The sequence below is a fragment of the Megalobrama amblycephala genome, linkage group LG4, assembly GCF_018812025.1.
Source record: "Megalobrama amblycephala isolate DHTTF-2021 linkage group LG4, ASM1881202v1, whole genome shotgun sequence".
Taxonomy (NCBI): domain Eukaryota; kingdom Metazoa; phylum Chordata; class Actinopteri; order Cypriniformes; family Xenocyprididae; genus Megalobrama; species Megalobrama amblycephala.
Genome location: NC_063047.1, coordinates 24,109,121 through 24,129,352, shown reverse-complemented (window position 1 = coordinate 24,129,352; position 20,232 = coordinate 24,109,121). Strand labels below are relative to the sequence as shown.

Here is a 20,232-nt window from a genome sequence, read left to right as displayed (position 1 = left end):
TTTTTCTCGATATTTTAACAACTTTAATCTCGAGATGGTTTTATTTTTTTATTATTGCTTGGCCCTAATCCTCTTTCGTATTCAAAAGTCTGAGGTCAGTAAGAGTTTTTTAAAGTGAAATTAATACTTTTATTTAGCGAGTATGAAGTGACAGTAAAGACTTTTACATTATTACAAAATTTTCTATTTCAAATAAATGCTGCTCTTTTGAACTTTTATTCATCAAAGAATCCTGAAAAAATATGGTTTTCAAAAAAATAAAAAATATGCACAAGCACAACTGTTTTCAATATTTATAATAACAATAAATGTTTCTTCAGCACCAAATCAGCAAATTAGAATGATTTGTGAAGGATCACGTGACACTGAAGACTGGAGTAATGATGCTGAAAATTCAGCTTTGCATCACATGAATACATTACATTTTAAAATATATTGAAATAAAAAAATTCTTTAATTAAATTGTATATTTGATACATCCCACAGTTTTTTCCCACATCCCCACAGTATTTTTCATCAAATAAATGCTTTTTCAAAAACATTTTAAAAATCTTTATGACCCCAATTTTTAAGCAGTATATTATTTGTGTCTTAATCATTTTATGTTGCAGGTTGAAGATTTTCTCAGAGGAGAGTGTGCCACTGTTTGGCCCACCCCTCCCTTCCCCTCCAGTGTTCACAGACCACCAGGAGTTCAGGGACTTTCTACTAGTTAAATGTTAGTAAACAGAGTACATATAGTCATTTTACAGACAGCATGAAATCAGTTGTTTTCATAGTCTTTCACCAACGTGTAACAACTTGCCTCTGAAACAACACTTTTCTGCTGATGTATCCAAAAAAGACAAGCTATATCAAAGCCTATTAATACTGATTGAAAGCATGAAATCCCATCCTACTAAACGTGTTTCCGACTGAATATCCTGTTTCAGTCAAAAATAGATTGTATTAGAGAATTTAATTCTAAATGCCATTTCATGGCATTTCAGTACACAGACCTCCTGTTAGAATACACACCTGTGTTATTCTGCTGCCAGCTTTATTGATTTGTTTTGGCTCATGGACTCTGTAAAGCAGATGCTTTCATTAAACAGAAGTTGTAAAATGTGTCATGCTGTTTCCTAAGGGTGATTCTGTTACATAATACTGTTACCTTTATCCTTCTGTCTTTTGTAGTAATAAATGGAGAAAAAGCCACTCTTGAGACCCCCACTTTTGCTCAAAAACGTCAGCGTACGCTGGACATGCTGATCAGATCCCTGTACCAGGATCTCATGCCTGACATGCCCAAGGTATGGACACATAATCTAGTACAGTGTTCTCAACCCAGTGGCCAAGGGCCCATTAGGGGGCCTCAGACCTGAAAAAGTCATGTAAAATAATAAAATATTATAACATCATGAGCATTTTTATAATGAATACACATTTTTCTAGTTATGCCAAGTTCTAAAATATTTTATCAACTTAAAATTGTGAGAAAAATATATTATCCAGTAAATCACAAACAAATGGAAAATTCATGGGGCCATTGAATATTTTAGTGGACTATGAGAGACCTTGGAGTCCAAAAGGTTGAGAACCACTGATCTAGCACAATACTTTTCTGTATTTCACTTTGACCTCACTTTTTATTTTCCTGCCATATATGTTTCTTCTCACAATTCTGTCCCTGTCAGCTTTGTCCTAGAGCTGGATACTGTCTTTCTATTGTTGTCTATTCCTGTTTCTATTCTCAATTATAGGGTTAGGAATCAGGAACCGGTTCCATTTTTAAAAAGATGTGCAGTTTTTATATTTTAATGAGAAGAAAAGACTTGCTGCAAAACAATACAAAGATAATAAAATCTTCTTGTTGTGTTGGAACCACAATTTGAACCATCATTATTTCCTTATGATTCCGAACCCATAATACATACAGTATTATGACTTATAAGGTATAGTGGTAAAAGAATTTGTTAGTCTCTGCTTTGCTCTGTCTTTCTGGCTGTTTCTGGGTCAGTCTCTCAGACCCATGTTCATCTCTACCGCTCCTGTAGGTTCCCTTCTCTCCGCAGAACATGCTAAACCGACGCTCATTCAGCGATGTACTGCCAGAGTCGCCCAAATCGGCCCGTAAAAAAGAGGAGGCACGTCAGGCTGAGTTTGTTCGGGTGGGGCAGGTAGGGTGTATACATCTATGCAAATATGACATTCCACATAGTTAAAAGTATGAGAAATGTTGTTAATAAATAATAATAATATTGTGTCCAGGCCTTGAAGCTCAAAACCATAGTTCGAGGGGATGCACCCACCAGTCTAGTCACTACTGGACTTTGCAGGAAAGAGGTGAGGGGCAAGAGGAAAAAAGCAAGGGATGCTATTATTTTGCTTACGGTTCATCTCTAACAGTATGTTCCTATTTTTTTTTCTGCAGCCATGGGAGTCACAGTCATTCTGCAGCAGCTTCCCGTATGATATAGTCTGTGGAGACTCATGGGGACAGTCATTACTGGTCGCCACAGATTCAGCAGGGGTCATGCTGCTGGAGGGTAAGAATGCTTTTTTATGTGAAACAACACAGCTGGAAAGAGTAGCAGTTTTTCTTAAAAATGGCATGTAAAGACACATTGGCTGTAATTTTCACCAGCTTCTACATAGATAGAACTACATGGATCATATCAGCGGACACCAAAAATTAAAATTCTGAAGGAAAAAAAAACACTTTTTTCTTACTTTGAACACAAAAAGAAGTTTTGATGCTGTTTGAATTTGTCCTCCAGGTTTCATTTCAGTGATGCCAAATATCATTGGTCACAAGATGCAATAAATTTAAATGTGAATATTTAAATTGCACAAATCAGATTTCAGGGCAATTGTAAAGGGGAGCATTAAATATGAAATGAATATGCTTAACATATTCTATGTTGGAGCATGGGGGGAAAAACATTTTGACAGAATTTTCATTTTTAGGTGAACCATCTCTTTGAATAAAAGTATGCATGTGAAAAATTTGTAATTTATTTGGGTCAATTATAGTGGGGGGCTAACATAATGAAATGTACACAACTATTTCAGAGGGGGTCGGTAAGATTTTTTTTTTATTTATTTTTTTTTTTTTTGCATTTATTTGATCAAAAATACAGAAAAAACAATAGTATTGTGAAATTATATTAACATTTAAAATATATTTTAAAATATATTAAAATTAAAAAAAGTTAATTTATTCCTGTGATGTCAAAGCTGAATTTTCAGCAGCATTGCTCCAGTCTTTAGTGTCACATGATCCTTCAGAAATCATTGCAATATGCTGATTTAGTGCTCAAAAAAGTTTTTTTGTTATTGTTAATGTTGAAAACGGTTGTGCTGCTTACTGAAACTGTTTTTTTTTTGTTTGTTTTTGTTTTTCAGGATACTTATATAATGTAGCATTATATATGTTTTTAATGTGTTCTTACTGAAAAGTATACATTTTGACAGCTGCTGAAAAAAAAACATCTTACTGACCCCAAAATATTTGAACAGTAGTGTTTGTATGGTGCATATGGCACTTTCCTGTTCTTTGAAACTAACTTACTGAATCTGATCAAATCTGTCCTCCCTTTTAGCCTCAGATCCACTGTTCTCCAATGTAGGTATGTATAGCATGCCCACAACACTACAGTCAGTGGATATAAATGCTTATAAATATTACAAAGTATTTAAACATGTACCCAGTACATTTTTGCAGTGACAGTTAACAAATGTGTCTGTTAATCAAAGCAAGTGAATCTCATTGGGGGATTGAGTTACCATGCAAACCACAAATTAATCTTGCTTTGCATGCTGGTCTAGATTCACCAACCCTGCCTCCGGTGCAGGTATTTGACAAGACCTTGACGGTCAAACAATTGCACGTGCTTGAACCTCAGGACCTCCTCATTGCAAGAGCAGATAAAGGTAAGACATGGGTTTGTTTTTATAATTATATAAGCATATAAATATGGCACAGTTCTTTTGTGGGTAGAAGAAAGTGTGTGAAACGATCTGCCAAAAGATTTATATTTACATTTATGCATTTAGCAGATGCTTTTATCCAAAGCGACTTACAGTGCATTCAGACTAACATTTTTTACCTAACAAAAAAAGATAAAGTGTGAGAAAGAAAGAGACCAAAGCAAAGCGGCGAAGGAAACTCTTGGTCCTTCGCTCTAATAATGAGCCTCTTTATCCAGCTGGGAATAGCACAAAATAGTATTCAAACACACACACACATATGGGCATTACCTTTGGTTCGCATTGTCGAGACGTATAGCTCATTATAAAGAGAACCAAGAGTAGAGATCCATGTAATTTAATCTCTACCGCCGTCTTCCATACTGATCATTAGTTCAAGATGGTGTACAGCAAATTCTCACTCTTATTGGGAAGTACAGCTTCTGCAGAAGGGAAATAATGAATGCGTTAGCAACTCCGTCACCAAGCAACTTTCATTCACTGTGACAGGCATTTGAAATCCAAATGTTGCATTAGTTGAGACGTCATTTAGTTTGATGAGACGCATCTCTTATTTGTTGCCTATTATCATATATTCAGTCCTGAAATCTTCATTTGTAGAATTCACTAAACAGCTGAAGTAGTCACGCTCATTTGAATAACCGTACCAGGAATGTATAAGAGTGCTTGAAATTTGGTTTAATTTCAATTACTTTAATGACCAATTTCAATTCTGTTGCAGGGAAAGATGCTCGACTGTATGTTTACAGACTGAGCACGCTCAAAAGAGGGATAGAGGAGCGGCAGCTTGTCCGCACCAAGTATGACAGTCGGGAGAACAAGCTTGAGAAAACCAAAGGTATGAAAAACTTATAATTTATTCTAAATGCTACTTGAGAGATATTCTAGGAAACTGTGTTCAATATGGCTGTGCGTGCAATGCAATGTGACAACAAATAGCATCACCACTACCATATCTTAGACACTGTTTTTGTGGCCTGAAGCTAATAAAATGATTTCCAAGTTTGTCAAAATCAAGAATACACATTGCATACATTTGAAAGTAACAGAATTGTGTTTCCTCAGGCTGCCATCTCTACTCCATAAACACACATCATGGGGTAGAGCTTAGAATCGTTGCGGCGATAAGAAACAAGCTTCTTCTGATCACCAGGAAACAGTCACGCCTCGATTGCCTCAGCTCTATTGCTACAGTCACAGGGACTACTGACTCACCTGTGGAAGAGTTCCAATACATACGGGTAGGGCACGGATTCATCTCTCACACACACACAAATGTCATGCATGGAAGTCTGTTTTCATCATACGTTAACTGGATTTAACTTTCATTTGTAGCTTATAGGAAAGATTCTTTCACAGACATTTGGCTACTTTTAAGATCTCAACATTTCCGATGTTTGCTGTCGCTTGTCTTAGGAGATCTGTTTATGTGACTCCCCGGTGGTCATGGCTCTGGTTGATGGCCCAACAGGAGAGAATGACCACATGATCTGTGTGGCCTACAGACATCAGTTTGACTTGATCAATGAGAGCACAGGAGATGCCTACAGACTACACCATGTAGATGCCAACCGGGTGAGAATACAAACAAACATTGCTGTTCAAATGTTTGGGTTGAGTTAAGAGCCGATCGCCGAAGGGTAAAGTCGCTGCAGCTGCCATTAGAGGCTCCGGTTCCTATAGAAACAGTAAGACAAATGCAATTTTTTTTGTCATGATTCGAGCTTTTAGAAACAAAATTTATGAGACAGTTGTTGTCAGATTTCATTAGAGATTTCAAATATGAAATCTGATCGAAAGCCTGACAAACAGCTTTGGAGAATTTAGAGGCGTTTCAAAGATGGCCGCCGAGTGAAATGACTTTTCTTAAAGGGACTTTGGTAGTCTACATATTCATATATACAGTATACAGTATAACTTCACTTTTTTTTCCAGGTGAACTTTGTTGCTGCCATAGATGTGTATGAAGATGGAGAGGCTGGACTACTTCTTTGCTATAACAGTTAGTGTCTATTAAAATGTCAGTGACTGTATCTGTGTAGTCAGATCCTCTAATGCTATACTTCTCTTCTAACAGATATTTGTGTATATAAGAAGGTGTGTCCGTTTAATGGAGCCACCCCTATGATTCAGCCCAACTCTTCAGACTTCCATTTCAGCTGGAACCAAATGCCCAACGCTATTGGTCAGTACCTTTAGGACCTGCATTCTTTATTATTACTACTTTATCCTCATTTCAACACTCATTTTGCATTTGCTTTAGTGGAAATAATTGAGATATCTCCCTATTATTTCACTTCCTTTGTCACAGTGTGTGCGTTCCCATATATCCTCGCATTCACCACTGACTCCATAGAGATCCGGCTAGTTGTTAATGGCAACCTAGTATATACAGCTGTCGTTCCAGAATTGCAGCTGACTGCATCCAGAGTAAGTGTTCAAGCCATAAAGTTTTCATTTTAAATACATTATACAGCTGTATATATATATATATATCAACAGGTATACAGTGGGGTCCAAAAGTATATTTTATTTATTTGTGTAGTCTTAGATCATATTTAACATCTGGGATTTAAAATCTAATGTAGACCTGCAAATAACCATTTAAATAATAATAATAATAAATACTTAAGATGTACTGATAAAATAATTAGTAGAAAAAAATGTGCTGTTGAACCATTTTGGACCCCACTGAATGTGATTTATGTATTTATTTGATATATGACGCTTGTCTTTTTATTACAGTGTGTAACTCTACACTCTTTATACATTACTGTTTAAACATTTTGGGTCTGTAAGATTTTTGTAATGTTTTTGAAAAATGACTCATGCTCACCGAGGCTGCATTTATTTGATCACAAATACAGTGAAATATTTGTATTAATTTTAATATTATATAATCATGTTGTTATTTAAAATAACTGTTTTCTATTTTCATATATTTTAAAATGTAATTCATTCATGTTATGGCAAATTTATCATTATCAATGTTGAGAACTGTTGTGATGCGTAATATTTTTGTGGAAACTGTGATATTTTCAGAATTCTTTGATAGAGAGTTTTTGTAACAGTGTAAAAGTCTTTACTGTAATTTTTATCAGTTTAATTAATAAACCTTACTGACCCCAAACTTTTGAACAGTAGTGTACACTAATAAAAAAAGAAGAATGCAATGAATAATTCTTAACAGAAAATATATTGATGACAGTGTCAATTCTTTTATATAATCAATGCATTCCTGTCACTCACATTTCTCACTGTTTTATCTTGTTATTTCTTCCTCTCTTTTTTCGACAGTCTGATATCTATTTCATCTCATCAGCACCTATAAACTCTGCCTCTAACTGTAGCTCCAGAGACACTAGTTCCCAGAGTTCCCCTCAGACTCCCACCGGCTATGAGATGCCTGTCTTCCCTTCACCGCTTGGAGATGGTACGCTTCTGCTCTTGAAGGAACATGCACACAATTTACTTTCATTTTCTTATAGGGTTAGTTCACCCAAAAATAAAAAATTCTCTCATTATTTACTCACCCTTATGTTGTTCCAAACCTGTATGAGTTTATTTCTTCTGTTGAACAACAAAGAAAAGAATGTTGGTAACCAAACAGTTGACGGTAGCCATTGACTTCCATGAAAAAAAAATTACTATGGAATTCAATGGCTACCGTCAACTGTCTGGTTACCAATATTCTTCAAAATATCTTCTTAGTAGTTCAGCAGAAGAAAACTCGTACAGGTTTGGAACATCATAAGGGTGAAACTTTTTTGGGGGGGGTGAACTAACACACTTTAAACTGAATTCCCATGTATTTGTGTGTAGGATTTGAGAGAGTGTCATACTGGGCAAATTCACCCATCGCCATTGTATATGATATGTTGCTTTTTTTGCTGTTATAGGGTAACGAGTTACGTACATGCGAGTCATCTAACTGTCTTTGTGTATTGTCTTATGGTGTTTTTGTCTTTTAACCTATGTGTGGGTTGGGTTGATATATTGCTCTTTTCCATCCCTGGTCCAGATTGTATTCGGATCCCCTACGGCACCAAGCTATCCCTCTACATGTCTAAAGACTCTGAAGGTACTGCAGGCACTTCTGTTGCCTACATTTCCCATGCTGCCTCACTAATGCACGTTACCATGGAGACTCACCATGTCTATTATTCAATTAACAGACGCATGCAGACGGTGTTGAGTGAAATAGTGTGCAGCTAACATAATGTGTCCCTTCCTTCTTGCAGTCTCACAGAAAGAATAACAAAGACAGATAGAGAAATGGTGGCATGAGGAGTCTTTGGGGAAAAACAGAACAGTGGAGAAAAACTGAAGTGAATGAGATGGAGAGATGACAGAGGAAATCAATAGACAGACAGAGACAGATACATAGAGACAGACAGAGACTTTAGGGAAATGGGACACATTTGCTGCAGCATGAGTTACAGATCGCTGTGTCACCATGGATACTTTTGTCAGAGCCCCTCTTCCCTTCATGCGCACGCACAGTCTGGACGGCCCTCCAGAGCTTAGCGCTTCTGTCTACACACGCAGCATGAAGAGGGCCGTCAAGGGGCTGTGACAAAATCCACATCCTGGTGTTTTTAAACATCCAGCCAATTGTCTGTGGCTACCATTTTTGCACCATGGGAAATAGACTGATATCATAGCAGTACTTATCTCATCATAATGTTCACATGGATACAACAACATTGTGTTGCAGCCTACACGTTTTGGCGACACTTTACATTAAGGTTCAGTTTGTCAACATTAGTTAATGCATTTGGTATCATGAACTAAAACATGAAAATTAATGTATTAATCTGTTAATTTCTGCTTTTCATGCTGTATAAATGATCATTCATGTATTATGAACAAACATGAATTATCAATTAACAATACTATATTTATAAATTAACATTAATCTGGATTAGTAAATGCTATTAAAAATTACTCTTCATTGTAGATAATGCATTAGCTAATTTGGTGAATTTGACTATAAAGTGTTATCATTTTTTGTTGTATGTTTTTGTTTTCTATCAATCTGCATACAACAAAATTGATATAACATTATAGTTGTCGTCGTTAAGATGTTTTAAATGTTTCTGAAAGTCTTTTGCTTAGCAAGGCTGCAACCCCTTCAGCCGTGACTTATTCACGATACAGCACTAGCCTCGAGTACCTTTTTGCTTCTATAAAACGGTTACCACACAATACATAAATTAAAGCCAAAAATATGTATCAATGCAACTTTCATGAAGTAAACTTTCACTAAGCCTTCCTTCCGCCGGAAAAAATAGTCCCTGACCGTGAACAGCAACAGAAGTTACATTATTATGCCATTAGATGGCAGCAAAGACTGTCTTTATGAGTGTGTCAGTCAGTAGCGAAGACTTTTACATTGTAAAGAATGAATTGTTGTGAACACGGAACAAGACGCAACTGACAAATGCTTTGACTAGCGACTGTCAGTCATGGGAAAACCCCTTAACTGTTAAAAGGACAGGATAATACATCAGACATTTAAACAGATTTTTTATTATGAACATAGGACTGACCTGAAAGAAAATGCTAAATCTGAATGCAAGTAATAAACTCGCTCACTCGATCTCTTTCTCACAATACTCTTCTACATAATACAGTAAGCTTCAATGAACGATATCAATTGAGAACATACAGTTTACGTTGCTAAGAGTGGTTGCAGCACTCGTTTGGTGAAGCGGTCATAGCCGTGTTTTATCATGAATAAAACACTGCTATTGACGAATGAGAATCAAGGACAGGAACCGTTTTATATATGTATATATATGTGTGTATCGTGCTGTCCCATGGAGCAAAGATGTCTGTGGAATACTTTCAGTGTGTTCCAGACATACGCATGGATTTATAATGAAATAGTCCTGTGTTTGATTATGACTCTCTAATTATTTTAAATTAACTTAAAGGGGAAGCATCCTTCCTCGCCTGGAAATCTGTATATGCTGTCATGTCTCTAACCAGATCCTTGTTCTTTTATCTAACATGTCCTCAGTTTTCAAGATTCTTGCTTGTTGCTATTAAATATATGTGTGTATTTTTATTTTCTCCAAATCAACATGTCTGTGACAAATATCCAAAGTATAGTTTAAAAAAAGTTAAAAAAGATTAACAAAAAAAGTGAATACAGTTTTCAAGAGAGCAATCATGCTTATGCACTATTACCAGTATCAGTCATATGCATAACCAATAACATAGCATGTACATTATTTTTCTTATTGAAGCATCTTAGCCAGATAAAATTAGCATGTTTTAGATAAAAGTAGCAAGTGTTTTAGATTTTTATTGTGTTGTTTCTTTATTATAAAGCTGCTTCTGGCAGCATATATATTTTTGTTGTTGTTGTTTGTTTATTCTTTTTTCATTGAGACACCGGTGAAGGTAACACTTCATATTGATATGTTAACCATTTTGTTGCAGTGGTCTAGCTGTTAGTGCCATTCCATCATTTCCTGCTCTCACTCTACCAAAAGTTTCCCAAAACCAAGTGATTTTTACATGGAATTGTTCATTAATATAGGCAGACAGCCAGCAGTGATCAAGTGGCTTCCCTTTTAAACACCTGCCTTTCCCATGTGGTTGCCCTTGTTTCTGAGGAACAGGAATTAGAGGCTCGTTTTCTCAACCACTCTTGATGTCAAGTCATTGTTTTACAAGACTGAGTCAAGACTTAATGTCAAGTCTTAAGTCTAGTGGATAGAAAAGATGAGAATCAAGTGTGGTGATGTACATTTACTCTATAGATATCTACTGTAAAAGCATCATTGTAAATGTGCTTTTTTTCTCATGCTAATCGACAGCATTAAAACAAAAATCAATAATGTAACCAGTCAGACTTTTATAGCAGCTGACAATGAAATTTCCAAAAAATCATATTCCTGTTCTGAACCATTAGGCGTTATTTTGTATATCAGGTTAAACTTACTGTTTTACTGCATCTGGCTCAGAATGTTTGAGACAGTAGACAAATTTAAACACACAAGATTAGGCTCAATGTACCCAAAAAGCAACAATGTCAGTCTGTGTATAAATAACTCAACCAGAGTCATCAGATCAAGTCTGACTTGAGTCACAAGTAATTGCAATGACGACTAAAAACAGACTCCAGTCTGACTCACGTCCAAGTCATGAGTCTAAAGCCCACTTTGGAGAGGGGAAAAATACTCTAAATAACACTTTGTCCTAACCAGACGTGACGTGATAAGGTTCCTGATATAAGTAATTTGTCTGAACGTGAAAACGCAGCGCGACAGTACATAACTGATGAATTTATAGCAATGTAACAACAGTACAGCGCAAAAATAGACATGAAATAGTTACGCGTGTTGCAATACATATGGGTCGTGTGTGTGTGTTCAAAAGTTTAGAGTCAGTAAGATTTTTTTTTTAAAGAAATGAATACTTTTATTCAGCAAGGATGCATTAAATTGATCAAAAGTGAGTAAAGACATTTATAATCCTCTATTTCAAAAAAAATAAAATAACAGAAATAAGCTTTTTATCTATTTTTAAATGTACTTTCTATTTATCAAATAATCCTGAAACACAGTTTACACAAAAAGAAATATATATATTAAGCAGCTGTTTTCAACATAATAAAAAGTAGTATTTCTTGAGCACCAAATTATCATATTGGAATTATTTCTGAAGGATCATGTGACACTGAAGACTGGAGTAATGATGCTAAAAATTCAGCTTTGCCATCACAGGAATAAATTATATTTTAAGGAGAGACACCCCAGGTGAACGGTAAAAAAATTAACTAATAGATATCACCATACTACCCCATGAGATTAATTACATTAAAAATTGCAAACATTTTTTGTATTACAAGTTTTCTAAAATGTTATGTTTAAATATGCAAATGAGGCATTATCTAATTAAATATGTGCTAATTTGCATACATTTCTAGAACAAAAATCTGAATATTGGATGACATCAGGTTCAAAATTCTCATTTAATGTTTTGGACATATTAAATTCAAAGGTTTTTACCGAGGGAATTTTGGATATCTCTTTTTATCACTCCATAAATCAGAAAATACTGTCAACAGCCAGAAAAAAAAAAATTATTTTCACCATTTTTATAGGAATAAAATGTATAAAATCAGGCAAATTATATATCAACAAATCCCTCTGTAAAAACCTTCAGAATATAGATAGGAATAAAACTGTAAAGTTTGGTGTATATAAGTTCTGCTGAAGTGGAGATTTCTGATTCAGAGCAGGAGAAAAAAACTCATTTTGAGAAAACGGCCTTTAAAGATATTTACTGTAATTGGAATCTATAGACACAACTAGATAAAGTGCTATAAAATATACACTTAAAAGTGTATTTTGGATGTTTTCTTCCCACCAGTCTGAAAAAACACTTTATGAAAAGCCAAAAAGTGCAAAATCTCAAAATTGACAGGTGCCTGAAAAAACAAGGGTTTTGCCTGTAGTGTCCCCCCTTAAAACATGAAATAGTAAACTGTTATTTTAAATTGTAATATTTCACAATATTACTATTTTTACTGTTTTTTCATTAATTAAATGCAGTCTTGGTGAGCTTAAGAGACTTCTTTCAAAAAACGTAAAAAATAATCTTACTGACCCCAAACATTTCAACAGTAGTGTGTGTTTACTAATAGACTGTTGTTTTTGAATTATATTAAAACCTCGTTTTTAGTTATCTCACAGATGCATATTTAAAATAGGCTTACCTGTGGGAAGAAGAAACAGTTGTTTTCATTTGAGCTAATTAGGCTAATTACAGTAGTGTGGATCCAGCAGTGACTCTGACTGTATCTCTATGTATGTGTGTCTTAAGGCAATGTGTGCACATTATGTTTTGTGCTGAGTAGATAATAATGTGCCTAACAGCTGCTCTGCTCCTAGACCGACCACTAGCGCTGTGGCATCATTTATTCTAAAGTCTCATTTTTTAGTCTTCTCTCTTCTCTCTTCTCTCTTCTGCCCCTTTCCAACCATTCCTTTCTTTCTTCAAGGTGAAGCTCCCTCAAAACACATCTATAAGATCCCATTGAGTAACCTAGTTGGACGGAGCATAGAGAGGCCCCTCAAGTCTCCACTGGTCAATAAAGTGCTAACGGCACCTGCCCCAAGTGTGATCGGCCCCGCTCCCATGATCGCAAGCACAACCTCCCTCTCGCTGTCTCGCATGGAGATCAAAGAGATCGCCAGCCGCACACGGAAAGAACTGCTGGGTGAGTGTCTCTCTATTTGTGAGCTCTTGAAATGAAAGCTATCATTATGTATGTGTGGCGCAGTGGGAGGCTGGCATGAAATGTACCGAATGAAATCTGCCACAGGATAAGTGCTGCTTTGAACGTGTTTTTAGGGTTGGACAATAAAGCTCCAAGTGGTGCAGCTCAGTACCATTTATTATTAACATTTTAATTGCATGTGATAAAAAACTGCAATGATACTTATAGTTGATCTGTTGTAATGCTTGTTCTGCAGTCAAATTGAGATGAGACAGACATTTTTCATTATTAAGTGTTGGAGTGACACATTAGATAAGCTGCTAGATCTACTAGACTGCCACACTTCACACCCCACACACACACATAAGAGTGGCTAAGTAGACTATAGGAAGCGCTATTGCACCTCCTGCAGGTGCGTCTTTAATGTCATCTTAAAAATTCTGCTTAAAGGTGCCCTAGATTATGTTTTTAAAAGATGTAATATAAGTCTAAGGTGTCCCCTGAATGTGTCTGTGAAGTTTCAGCTCAAAATACCCCATAGATTTTTTTTTTATTAATTTTTTTAACTGCCTATTTTGGGGCATCATTATAAACGCGCCGATTTATGCTGTGGCCCCTTTAAATCCCGTGCTCTCCGCCCACAGAGCTCGCGCTTGCCTTAAACAGTGCCGTAACAAAGTTTACACAGCTAATATAACCCTCAAAATGGATCTTTACAAAGTGTTCGTCATGCATGCGGCATGCATGCGTCGGATTATGTGAGTATTGTATACTGTTATATTGTTTACGTTGATTCTGAATGAGTTTGAGGCTATGCTGCGTGGCTAAAGCTAACATTACACACTGTTGGAGAGATTTATAAAGAATGAAGTTGTGTTTATGCATTATACAGACTGCAAGTGTTTAAAAATGAAAATAGCGACGGCTCTCGTCTCCGTGAATACAGTAAGAAACGATGGTAACTTTAACCACATTTAACAGTACATTAGCAACATGCTAACGAAACATTTAGAAAGACAATTTACAAATATCACTAAAAATATCATGATATCATGGATCATGTCAGTTATTATTGCTCCAGCTGCCATTTTTCGCTGTTGTTCTTGCTTGCTTACCTAGTCTGATGATTCAGACGTTGATCCAGACGTTTTGCCCTTGTCTAATGCCTTTCATAATGATAATGTTGGAAACATGGGCTGGCATATGCAAATATTGGGGGCGTACACCCCGACTGTTACGTAACAGTCAGTGTTATGTTGAGATTAGCCTGTTCTTCGAAGGTCTTTTAAACAAATGAGATTTATATAAGAAGGAGGAAACAATGGAGTTTGAGACTCACTGTATGTCATTTCCATGTACTGAACTCTTGTTATTTAACTATGGCAAGATAAATTCAATTTTTCATACGAGGGCACCTTTAAAATACGATAGCATAAGAATTCTTGTTTCTGAGTTTGTCTATAATCTCTGTACCTGTTGTAGGTTTAACTGAGGAACCCAGCAGTAAAACAGACGGTAACTCAGTGAAACAGAGAAGAATGAGCAAGAAGAACAAGGAGGAAGAGCAGAGGAGAACAGCAGAGATTAGCACCACTGAACAGTAAGTGTGTGTGTGTGTATGTTCATTGGGTGGCAAGGCTGGCCGATACATATTGAAAATTTGGTAGCACTTTATTTTGAGTCTTATTTCACATGTACATACTATATACTTGATGTAGTAATTACAATAACTGGGTAATAACTAGGTACTGGTCCTGAACCTACCCCTAAACCTATAACCTTGACCCATGTAGTTACCTTATATTATTCAGTACTTTCTTGATAAGTTACACTGTAAGTACATTGAAAGTGCATATACTGTAAAATAAAGTGCAAATGAGTATTCATTATATAAATAGGTTGATTTATTCCATTGATTTATTCAATGAATTTGAATTCATGTACTGAAAAATTATTTTATTTATAAACATCAGTATTTACTATGGAAGCTTGTTTCGGCCACTGAATAAAAAAATAAAGGTAATTGCGACTTTTTATCTCACAATTCTGACATTTTTTTCTCAGAATTGCATGATATAAACTCACAATTGTGAGCTATAGAGTCAGAATTGCGTAATATAAAGTCACATTTGCCTGTTATATCTCCGGTTTCACAGACAAGGCTTAAGCTAGTCCTAGACTAAAATGCATGTTTGAGCTGTTTTAACTGAAAGTAACTTGTACTGACAAATCTTAAAATATGTCAGTGCCATTGTTTTGTCTCAAGATGCACACCAGTTGTTTTTTCTAGTAAAAATTTATAAAAGCTATTTAAATGCCCTAAATGAACTAAGGCCGAATCCTGGCTTAGGCTAAGCCCTGTCTGTGAAACCGGGGCATAAAGTCAGAATTGCAAATTATAACTTGCAATTGCAATTGAGTTACAAACTCACAATTCTGAGAAATGAAAAAAAAGTCAGAATTACGAGTTATAAAGTCAGAATTGCAAGATATAAACTCACAATTCTGAGAAAAAAGTCAGTCTTTTTTCCCCTCGGAATTGGACTTTATAATTCACAATTCTGAGAAAAGACAGAATTGTGAGATATAAACTCACAATTGTGAGAAAAAAGTCAGAATTCACAATTGCGTGTCAGAAACTCGCAAGGTTATATATTTCGCAACTGAGTTTATAACGTGCGGTTGTGAGTTTATAGCTCACAATTTTGACTTTATTTCTTGCAATTGTTTATATCTCGAAATTCTGACATAACTCACATTTATATTTATTATAAATATTATTATTTTATTATTATATTATTTATTATATATATTATATACATTATAACTGACATTTATATCTCTAAGAAAAGAAGTCAGAATTGCGATATGTGAACTCGCAATTGTGAGGAAAAAAGACAATTGTGAGATAAAAAGTCACAATTACCTTTTTTATGTTTTATTTGGTGGCAAAACAAACTTCCATAATTTACTAACATATGCATTCAATTTTGGGGTCAGTAAGATTTTTTTAATGTTTAAAGTTCAATTTCAATTCAATTCACATTTATTGACAATACATATTGTTTCAAAGCACCTTTGCAGAAAAAGTTATGTTAATCACAGGTGATAGTGTCAAAATAATGTTCATATGGCAAAAAATGTACACAGTTCTGAGACAGATCATGCAGTTAGTTAAGAAGCCTGCATTTTATTTTTCTTTAAACTAAAGTAAAAACAGTAATATTATTACAATTAAAAATATCTCTTTTCTATTGTAATTCTATTGAAGCCATTACTTCAGTCTTCAGTGTCACATGATCTTTCAGAAAACATTCTAATATGCTGATTTCTCAAGAAACATTTCTTACCAAAAAGTTGTGCTGCCTTATATTTTTGTGAAAACTGTGATGCATTTTTTTCTCCAGGATTCTTTGGTAATTAGAAAGTTATAAAATATTTGAAATAAAAATCTTTTGTAATATTATAAATATCTTTATGATCACTTTTGATAAATTTAATGCATCCTTGATTAATAAAAAATATTAATTTCTTTCAAAATAAAAATCTTACTAATCCTAACCTTTTGAACAGGAGTAGATATTGCATAATTTTTAGCTATATGCAGCTTTAAGCATTTTTTCTGCATGTTAGAGCAATAGATGTGTACTGACTATGAGATATCTTCAACCAGAGTGGGAATGGAGTCTGTAGAGGGAGAAACTGACATCCAGCGGCTTTGCTCATCTGGCTCTGAGGTGGAGCCACGAGATGATAGCCCACCCACGGCCAGCCCTTTTACCTTATCCACATCTTTCGAGGAGGATATTTTGGACCTTAAGTGATGACAATCACAGTCTGTGGATCTAAAGTGCACCTCTCACCTTACACATCCTCTTACCTTTTACTTTATATCATCCTTTTTATCATGTTACATTGAATTTTGTTTTTTCCTCAGTCTGCCCACCCATTTCTGTGTGCAAATGAATCCCCAAAGCTTTAAACTTGAAGGAGTTTACAGTATGGTGATGTCAAAATTCACTCCTAGTGGATGTGTGCATGTGTGTGTGTGCGTGCGTATGATCCTGTGTTTACTCTATAAGAAAGATAGGAATACAACTAGAAAATCTGATTATCAGCGATCATTTCAGAATATTGCTGAAAGAAAAACTGACCAAAAATGTTGAAAACGCCCAAGAATCTGAGTTAGCCAGTGTTTGATTTAGTGTCTTATGACTGACGAGACACATTCTCCATCAGCTTTGGGACAAATTTGTAGCTTTGTAGCAAACCTGAAGCCATATGAACAGAAATAGAATATTTAAACAATTTTGGCATGAAAGGTTTGAGCCAAAATCTAAGGTCAAGACAAAATAATATTACTTTTCACTCTAAGACCTGAATGTAAGATTGACGCTCCTAAAAACAATGACACATATTTTTTAACTCCTTATTTTGTGTTTTTAAATGTTTTCTATGTTTGTGATTTGTACATTGTGTGATTATTTCAAAGTTGTAAAAAACTCTATATGCATCACGGACCAGATGCACATGAACATACAAATGTAAACATACATACATATATATAGATATATATATAGATATATATAGTATATATATATATATCTTTCTAGTTCTGTTGTATTATGGAGAAATAAAACTCACTTCTTGTGTATATCAATATTATGATCTAACCTGCCTTCACCCATACCATGCTTTTAAACCCTGACATTCAAACCCTTGGCAGAAACGGCAGGAGTCTCCCACAAGTGCCATTTTCTACTGCACCCGTCAACCACTAGCGCCCTCTATCAGACTGACCATGAACTGCATATGTCATGAGGCAGAAACAAACAAAAATCATTAAAGAACACAGTTTGGTAACTACAGCTGATAAATTTGCAGCGGTTTATAATGCTAACAGTATAAGCTTCGATCCATGAACGTCCGCATTTACAGGTACACAGTCAAACGCATTCTTAAAGTGCTGTTGCTACTTCAAAAGGGCTCTGGATCACCTGCATGCCTCCCTTCAATCCTACTACAAAATAAAAGGGATTTGATGTATTAATGTTTTAGAATTAGGATGTATTATCTTTATATTTCTCATGGATTTGGTAAAAATTCAAAAAAAATAAAAATAAATAAAACTCTAGGAATTCAAGCCAGGGTCAACAAAACTAGAAAACAATACAAAAATCTGAAACATTATTTTTGCTGTCTAATAAGAGAACGAGAATATTGATTCTGCTGTTTACAGTTCAAACTCAGAATGTCATCAAAGTGACACCAGAACACAAGAGCCTCAGGAACAGCACAAGAAGAGGAGTAAGTATTAAAGTATTAAATTGCTTAGCTGAATGCATGACCCCACCCCCACCCCCTCCACCACTCTCAACCACTCTCAACCTTTCTTCATCTGAATGTGAACCACTCAACACTAGTAGCAGTCTGGAATAAAAAGGGAAAACTTTGGAATATTTTTGTAAATGAAAAGTTTTACATATTATTTATTTGCTATATTAGTTGTTCTTTGAGGGGAATGGGTAAGCCAGAGACTGAAGGAATATATTTTTCTGTTTTTTTTTTTTTGTTTTTTGTTTTTGGCATACTGTGTATTGTCTCCCTCTGTTCAAACTCCTAACTGTTTTTGCAGTGGTTTTGTATCTATATCAATATTAACTGTTTAGACTGTTGCAGAAACTCTGTGATATCGGAAATTATATTAAAAAAATGAATAAAAAAACACCAAGTGTCTTAAAATATTGTATTGCCATTGTTTTTAATGCCAAGTACTACTTGTAAATGTTTGTGTTTCAAATGTGGCCTCAAAAATATTATTATTATTATTATAGCATTTATTTGAAAAAGTGCTGTAGCCCACTGCTGTAGTTAATATTGTTCATTGATATGAAATAAATATTTATGAAATTTGACCATGCAGTTTGTGTTTCAACGAGTGTAAGCAGACTACAGACATGCTTAAACATTAAGATCATATATTGACATATATCGTAGGAAATAGCATATTTTTTTTGTGGTTTCCCAATATTGAACTGTTTGCTTTTCCACTGAAACAAAGATATACCTGCCACTAATATGATAGATAGTAATGCTATCTAGGCAGCTGCATCTTAATGGGTTTTCAAGACTGACTTGAAAGACTGAGTTCTTAATCCCAATTTAGGATAACCTGTAGTAAGTGGTTGTACGACCTTATTTTGCTGTGGAAAGAAATTGCTGGTATTATCATGGTTCCTTGTGTTTGTGATCTCCAAAAATGCTGTCAACATTAAAGGACAGTTATGTTTAACACTGACCTATAGGTGGTAGTGTTGTTGAATCAAACTGTTCAGCCCACATGTGCCACGCAAAGCAAAACCACATACAAGCAAAATTTTCATGAAATAATAGGCCTAAATGAATAATTATTAAAACATCAATGACGTCATAATGTGCATCAAATTACATCATTAAATATGTAAATATAATGCAAATTGACCGCTTTATTAAGGAATTGACAAAGGCACAGTTTTTGTTTTAAATTTGTTCAAAAAGGTTGGTAACTTTTATTCCTATACTGAATGCATCTCAATTTTTGGAGTGGATACCTCACCTAGAGTTGGTAGGTTATTAACTGTATTTCAGACAAACTGTTTGGTTAATTCATATTGTAGTTACTGAGTATCATATTGTGAAATGCCCAAATCATCCATTAGAGGATTGGAGCTTCTAATGTTAAATGTATTAGGAAATACATTAGGAAGATCAGCTGTCATCCCAAAGCTTTTTTAAGTTGAAATTAAATAATAATTTTCTTTCTATTAAGATATCCTAACAAGTTGAAAGAACTTCATTTTAAAATTAAAGCTGCAAGCAGCGATGAAAAGGCCCCCTCACACACCCGGGCTCACCGCCACCCGTTGGCCTTAGGAAAACAGTGAACAATGGGTGACATGCATGTAAGCAAGTAAAAACAGGAGAATTTTGGCAAAGTCATTTCAAAGTGCTACACTTCCTGCTACCAACAGGTGGTGCTTTGA

General features: G+C 35.1%; 1 protein-coding gene across 7 annotated transcripts in view; it reads left to right on the top strand.

The window, feature by feature from the left end:
* garnl3 (GTPase activating Rap/RanGAP domain like 3) overlaps window positions 1-19,125 on the top strand; it is a 79,826-nt gene extending 60,701 nt beyond the window's left edge. For 4 of the 7 annotated variants that reach the window (XM_048188476.1, XM_048188481.1, XM_048188479.1 and 1 more), the window contains 18 exons: window positions 612-718; window positions 1,177-1,292; window positions 2,037-2,159; window positions 2,251-2,325; window positions 2,414-2,528; window positions 3,585-3,611; window positions 3,811-3,915; window positions 4,694-4,810; window positions 5,038-5,213; window positions 5,389-5,547; window positions 5,908-5,974; window positions 6,050-6,157; window positions 6,284-6,402; window positions 7,270-7,405; window positions 7,994-8,053; window positions 12,992-13,210; window positions 14,693-14,810; window positions 16,884-19,125. In XM_048188476.1, coding sequence (XP_048044433.1) covers window positions 612-718; window positions 1,177-1,292; window positions 2,037-2,159; window positions 2,251-2,325; window positions 2,414-2,528; window positions 3,585-3,611; window positions 3,811-3,915; window positions 4,694-4,810; window positions 5,038-5,213; window positions 5,389-5,547; window positions 5,908-5,974; window positions 6,050-6,157; window positions 6,284-6,402; window positions 7,270-7,405; window positions 7,994-8,053; window positions 12,992-13,210; window positions 14,693-14,810; window positions 16,884-17,034 — 2,098 coding nt within the window. In that variant the 3' untranslated portion in view covers window positions 17,035-19,125. The remainder of the gene's footprint in view (window positions 1-611; window positions 719-1,176; window positions 1,293-2,036; window positions 2,160-2,250; window positions 2,326-2,413; window positions 2,529-3,584; window positions 3,612-3,810; window positions 3,916-4,693; window positions 4,811-5,037; window positions 5,214-5,388; window positions 5,548-5,907; window positions 5,975-6,049; window positions 6,158-6,283; window positions 6,403-7,269; window positions 7,406-7,993; window positions 8,054-12,991; window positions 13,211-14,692; window positions 14,811-16,883) is intronic. The other 3 variants (XM_048188478.1, XM_048188483.1, XM_048188480.1) reach the window with 3 other exon arrangements.
* The last annotated feature ends 1,107 nt before the right edge of the window (window positions 19,126-20,232 follow it).